Source organism: Cnephaeus nilssonii (assembly GCF_951640355.1).
Source record: "Cnephaeus nilssonii genome assembly, chromosome: 6".
Taxonomy (NCBI): domain Eukaryota; kingdom Metazoa; phylum Chordata; class Mammalia; order Chiroptera; family Vespertilionidae; genus Cnephaeus; species Cnephaeus nilssonii.
Window position 1 is genome coordinate 21,366,176 of NC_137077.1, and position 6,866 is coordinate 21,373,041.

The window sequence follows — 6,866 nt, forward strand, 5'->3', positions numbered from 1 at the left end:
GAGAAGATTTCAGTTAATGCCCCCCCCCCCCCCCCTAAAAAATCCAATAAATACCCATGCTTAGCAAATTTTTACTTATCATTAGACCACTGGGTGAAATCAGGGTAGAGCCAACTAATGATAAAATAGACTTTATTTATTTATTTGAATGTAAACTTGTAAACCAACCAGCCAAACTGGTACTATTGTCATGTCAGCAAAATACAAAAAACATCTTTTACAAATACTTGAGTAATAAACAAATTAAAGGGTGTAGTAAAACAGCAAAAGGGAAATCAGTGAAGCATATTATAGCTTAACCATTCACCTGAATTGAGGCTTTTAACAAGCCTCCCAACCCCAGAAAACATGAGGAATCCTTCATCACACACCTTTGTACTTTTGCCTTCTATTTTTGAGGTTAAGATTCTAGATCTAGCGTTATCCAAATACTAGATCTAGTATTATATCTAATTATCTACAGCCAGAGGCATCTTTTACCATTTGTCTAACAGCAGCAAGACTATAGAAGCCTCTTAAGAATCCAGTCATACCCAACCCCCACCCACCCTCCAAATTGGCACAGTAGGCATAATGAGAAGCAGCATATCAAGGCAGAGATATGTAAAAAAAAACCCTAGGAGAGGTAATACAGCCACTGCCCAACTGAGATTGAGTAATACACCCATCATCACACTATGTTCATGGAAAAATCTGGGAATAAATCTGCGGATTGCTGGGTACCATAATACTTAGGGGCTTGCAGTATTGCATCATAGGCTTCCCCAGCCATTTCCAAGGAGGCCTCCAAATCACTGACAGGATTTTGCTGGAACTGGATCTGGGGCTGCAGGGATTCCTCTCCATAGCTACAGAACTGGTTGTTCCAGGCCGGGTTGTTCCAAGCCTGGTTGTTCCAGGCTTGGGGACACCAGGTCTGACCATTCCAGGCAGGGTAGTTCCAAGATGGGCTGGTCCAGGAAGCGTTGCTCCATATGGAAAGGTTTCCAGAAGTGTTCACCAGGCATCCCTGATGACAGGAGGAGAGGCCCAGGTACTCCGTAGCTGCTGAGCTCATCTGAAAGAGAAGGATGGGTTAACGGAAAGGGTATAGGACCATCAGAACTGTCTGTGGCTGTGGTGTTATGCTTCAGCAATAGACAAAACGAGAAAGCCATTGGAAAGGAAAGAGCAGAAGAAATAAGTTTCTTGTTACCTGGGTCATACGGTGGCTATTCTTTGGCCAGTTGTATTTCTGCCACCTCTTACATTTCATTCTCTGGTTCTGGAACCAGGTCTTAATCTGTAGAAAAGCATAAAACAATAATAATGCAGATAGGCGAGGGACCAAAGAATATTGTTAACATTTTTTCCCCCTGACAATTACTTACAACCATCTAAAGCTCAGAAACAAAATTTGAATTTCTAGTGTCTTTTTAAAAATCATGAACTAACCTAATATTCTATCAATGAATATCCAAGCCCCTCTAATCAGTTGGCTGCTTTTTGTATTATAAACCTAACCTGTCAGAGTGCAATTCTACTAACCAGAAAGTGCAGTGTACATTTAAGGATCTATTCATCTCCCTTTGGTTTACCCATGCCATTGGTTACAGTTAATGGTTAATCTGTTTGGAATATAAAGTGCCCCCCATATAAGAACATTACATATTTCATAATAGTGGTAGTTTAATTCAGAATTATGAAACATGCAATTATTTAGAATTCACCACATTATATTGCAGCGCACAATAAACTAAAATTTCCATGTTGTTTATAAACTTAAGTTAGAAAATGAGATCACAGAGGGACAAGAATATATATACCTGTTATAAAATCATGGAATAGAGAACTTTCTAAGTATGGCACCAATGATAAAAAAAACACTCTCACAATTTTGGTTTGTGCAACAGGGAACAATGTTAAGTAAATTGAGATACAGTCACACAGTAGACTCTTTAATGAAAGATGGTTATGAAATATGTGACCAAAAAAATCCTATTTTCGTGTTAAGTTATTTGAGGGTTTGCATAGAAACAGAGTGCACAGAAAGATGTTAGCAATGCTTATCTGCAAATTAGGTTTTTTTGTGTGTGTTTTTTTTAATTTCTTATTGCAAAGACAACAACAAAACAGCCTCACCTGTTTGTAGCTAAGGTTCAGGATGCTGGAAAGCTCTTGCATCTGCTGGAGGCTGAGATATTTCTGTCTTTGAAATCTCTCATTGAGTACACAGAGCTGGGTCTGTGAGAAGACGGTCCGGATCTTCTGTTTCTTGACCTGGGCTTTCTCCTCCTTCCCAGTCCTGTTCTCTACAGAAGTGGGGAGTGTTGCGCTGGGACTGCTGGGACTGGTGGAAGAATCAGGGCTGTTCTGAATAAGCAGGTCCATGGAGGAAGGAAGAGAAGAGACTGCTGGGAATAAAAACGACACTTTCCTCTAAAGCTTTTTAAATATTAAATTTGCAAATTTATTTATTTATTTATTTATTTTAAATTTAATTTCAGAGAGGAAGGGAGAGAAAGAAATAGAAACAGCAACGATGAGAGAGAATCATCAGTTGGCTGCCTCCTGCACACCTCATACCGGGATCAAGCCCACAACCCGGGCATGTGCCCCGACAGGAAATCGAACGATGACCTCCAGGTTCATAGTTCAATGTTCAACCACTGAGCAACACTGGCTGAGCACAAATTTATTATTTTCAAAGCACTTTCCAAGTCCTCACAACCTCAGAGCTAAGTAATAACAATCCCTAAAGCAACCTGAATAATAACTTGCCAACCTTTGTACAATCCAGTACGTGTACCAGTGTCACCACTTATACATACATTGGACATGGCTAATACCAATACAAAGGACATGGCTAATATTGCTGGGGAACAGAGTGGGACTCAAGCCTCTTTAACACCCTGGCTGTTCAAAAAGGTCAAAACAGATTACTTGACTCCCACCTACAGTGTCCCATGGTAACTTCCTTTTGTAATTTTAATGATTATCTACATAATTTTTTATTTTATTTTTAATTTTTAAAAATATATTTTATTAATTTTTTACAGAGAGTAAGGGAGAGGTATAGAGAGTTAGAAACATCGATCAGCTGCCTCCTGCACACCTCACACTGGGGATGTGCCCACAACCAAGGTACATGCCCTTGACCGGAATCGAACCCTGGACCCTTCAGTCCACAGGCCGACGCTCTATCCACTGATCCAAACCAGTTAGGGCAATTATCTACATAATTTTTTAAACTGATGATCAGCTCTTTCTAGCCAGCACCGGGCCATGTACATCTCTCAGGACAACCCGCACAAGCGCCCCAAGACAGGAGGCAAGAGGAAGCCCCATCACGGGAAGTGAAAATAGGAGCTGAGACGCCCTGCTGCCAACACTAAGATTGCCCCCCGCCGCTTGCCACCCCACCGCCGTAAACACACTGTCCCACTTGGGGGAGGCAGCAGCAACAAGTGCTGGGCCTTGAGGCTGGACATGGGCAACTTCTCCTGGGACTCAGGGTGTTGTATGCGAAAAACAAGGATTACTGATGTCGTCTACAACACATCCCAACAACGAACTGGTACCCACCAAGACCTTAGGAAAGAAATGCATGGTGCTCATTACAGCACCCCACACCGACAAGTGGTCCGGGTACCACTAGGCACCGCCCCTAGGCCAAAACAAGGGGGCCAAGTTAAGGAGGAAGAGAATTTAAACAAAAAACGATCAGAGAAAATTCAGAAGAAACATGGTGAAAGGAAAAAGAATGCCAGAATCATCCGTCTTCTAGCGAGCAGTTCCAGCAGGCAAGCTCCTGCACGCATCCCTCCAGGAGCAGGCCAGTGCGGCCGCGCAGAAGGCTCTGTGCTGGAGGGCCAGGAGCTGGGGCTCCAGCTGAGGAAAATCAAGACCCAGAAAGGCAAATAAAGCCTTCTTCATATCTTAGCTCATGTAATACAGGTGCTTATTCTAAAAAAAAAAAAATATATAAACTGATGATCCAATTCTGGAAATCCATCCTTAAGTCAACGGTTTACCGACCACGTATAAATACTAGGACTAACAGGACACGTGACTTTCAATAGGCTTCCATTTCAATCCCCAGACTTTGTCCTTTTTAAAAATTTATCTTTATTGTTGAAAGTATTACAGATGTCCTCTTTGATTTTCCCCCTCATTTACCTCTTCCACCCTAGACTTAGTCTTTATTAGCTCTGAAACCTCATTTCCAAAATTATTCCTCCCTCACTTAAAGTCTTTAAGTTATTATTTTTTAAATCCTCACTCGAAGACTTTTATTCTTCAATGATGAGAGAGAGAGAGAGAGAGAGAGAGAGAGAGAGAGAGAGAGAGAGAGAGACATGGATCCGTTGCCTCCTACAGGTACCACGACCAGGGATCGAACCCCGAGATCCATCGGTTCACGGGACGATGGTCTAACCACTGAACACACAAGGCAGGGCTAAGCTATTGTTTTGCACTATGGGTAAAAGTTGGTTTACTTTTTCATTTTTAACAAACTGATCTCAAAAAAAAAAAAAAAAAAAAAAGGTACCGGCTTTAAGTATTCCAAGCATCCCCCAGTTATTATTCAGAAGCCTGAGTGCTGGAGTACAGGTTTTGAAGCCAAACTGGGTATCAATGACAAACTTTAGCCACTTTGACTGTCAGCAGATTAAACTAAACCTTCTGAAATTAACCACCATCAAGAGGAATGGACACTTCCTTGGGATTGAGGAGGTCTGAGCATCGCCTGTGCTCACAGAGCTCTAGAAAGGGAAAACATTTCAACAAGGTGGCGTTTGTATAATTAGCTGCGCCATTCCTGGCATTCCAGGAAGAGACGGGCCTGGAAGGTGATGCTCACCAGCAGACACCCTGCCCCCCACACCCCAAGCTGTGCCGTTACCACTTCTGGCTTAGTAGTATTTACTGTTAATGTGTGTTCAGACGTAAACACCAGTTTATTTACCACGACGTATTTGTTTTCGCTGTGTCTACGCACAGAAGTTCTCAAACATACAGTATACAGTTGATCTGAGCTCCACGTCCCCAGTCGCAGCCCACAAGCCGACACCTGGCACACAGGTGAAAGGGCACGCGCCACTAAGTTGCGACGGGAAGAGAGGTGTTGCCAGGATTAATAGAAATGACACCTGCCTCTATAAATCATAAATGGGCTGTGATTGCTCAAGAGGGAAAAGAATGACCCTTACCCACCACCCCCTTTCTTCCTTCCCTTCTCCCTCCAGGAACTCAGACTTTTGAGGATTCCGTTTTTCCTTACCAGTCTCCGTGGGGAGTGTCTCAGCAGATGACATTTGCAAGGATGCATAGTTTTCTTCAGGCTCATAAATCTCAGGCACTGGTGAAGGCTCCCTAGAACCGGATGATTCGGAGCAGGGCAGGCTCTGGGGATACGCCGAATCCACACTCATGTTGCTGAGTTGAAGGAGAGAGACAAAAACACCAAAGAGGTAGATTGTCAGGAAGACCCGGGCTTAAGTATTTAGCTAGAAGAGCTTAGAGAAATATGAAAATCTCCAGAGGTAAAAGCATCAAAAAAAAAAAAAAAAAAGGTGGGGGGAGGAAATGGGTCAGCTTTGCAGTGACTGGATCCAACCAGTCAATTTTGCAAAAAGATGAAAAATTTGGAGGCTCTGGATTTATAAAGGAGGCTCAACCAAATTTAGGCCCGCCCTCTGTGCTCCCCACACCCACACACACCCTTGCGAATTCTCAGTTAATCCTGTCTGCCAGGCTCACCACGGCCATTGTAATGCAAAAGGTAGCTGCAGAATAACCCAGACTGGGAGGGGAACCAGAACACTGGGGCCACCGACGCAATAAATCCAGCAACTTCTGGGTTCATCCCGTTTCCACCTTTTAAAATCAAAGATGCACCTCAGGTGAATGAAACTCCCACCAGGACAATCCATTTCTTGATCTTTAGACCCCTAGAAATTGGGCTAGATACACAGAAGCTTCAACTGGCTCCGTTTTCCTCTTGGACTCACCCTGAGGTCACAATAAAACACACATTGTGTGTTAAATGGATGTCAAAAAATAGTACTTGTTTTCAACTTCCACTGAAGTTGCTTCTTGTTTTTCAGCTTTCAGAAAGACGAGCTAGTCTTCCCAACGGGAGTGTTGTCTTGTTCTCACCAAAAGCCAGAGGAAAGAAGCTGCAAACTGCTAAGACACTCTGGTGCCCTGTTAGTAATTATGCACATACTGTTACTAGGGAAGATTTTGCGTTTCTTTACACGCGTTACTGGATAGAATCTTGGTTCAGCCACTTTAAAAAGTCTCAGTTTCCTCATCCATCAATAGGGACAAAAGTGCCTTCTCTGTGTTGTTGTAAGAATTAAAGGAAATAAAATGCTAAATGCACTATTGGGCGCGTGGGTGACCTACAAATAGGTGGCTGCTAATAGAAATTGCACCAGGATCCTGTGCCCATGAGCTTCAACATTGAAATGACCTTTTGTGGTGCCTTTTATGTTCATCCAGTAGGCAAGATGATAGAATGAAAGCGCCACCTTTTAATTTTGCCTGGGGAATTACTAGATGTAAAATAATGAAATGTATTGACCACCCCAACTGAAAGGAGTTAAAGAAGAACAATCTGTAGGCAAATGATATTCCTATGGTGGACTTGCCAAAGTGTTTGTAGATAGGTGCCTTTTAGAGTCAATGGTTACCCTCCTGTCTCTACCCCTTTTTCCCCCGAACAGTCATCATCTTCTGGCTTTTCTCTCCCCTCCGATGGCTCTTTGTTTAATCAGCTTTTTCTCCTCTGGCCTGGCAATCTGGTCATGTCCTCCAGCCCACACTCCTTCCCCACACTGCGCTTTTCGGGATGCCTTCCCAACGGACATACTGTAGAG

General features: G+C 43.0%; 1 protein-coding gene across 1 annotated transcript; it reads right to left on the bottom strand.

The window, feature by feature from the left end:
* Positions 1 to 670: 670 nt before the first annotated feature.
* On the bottom strand, positions 671 to 5,414 carry NANOG (Nanog homeobox; the record flags this gene model as incomplete). The annotated part of the gene is made up of 4 exons (XM_079775511.1): positions 671 to 1,057; positions 1,196 to 1,282; positions 2,122 to 2,390; positions 5,264 to 5,414. 4 exons carry the CDS (start codon positions 5,412 to 5,414, stop codon positions 671 to 673), a joined length of 894 nt encoding a protein of 297 aa, XP_079631637.1.
* Positions 5,415 to 6,866: the final 1,452 nt, after the last annotated feature.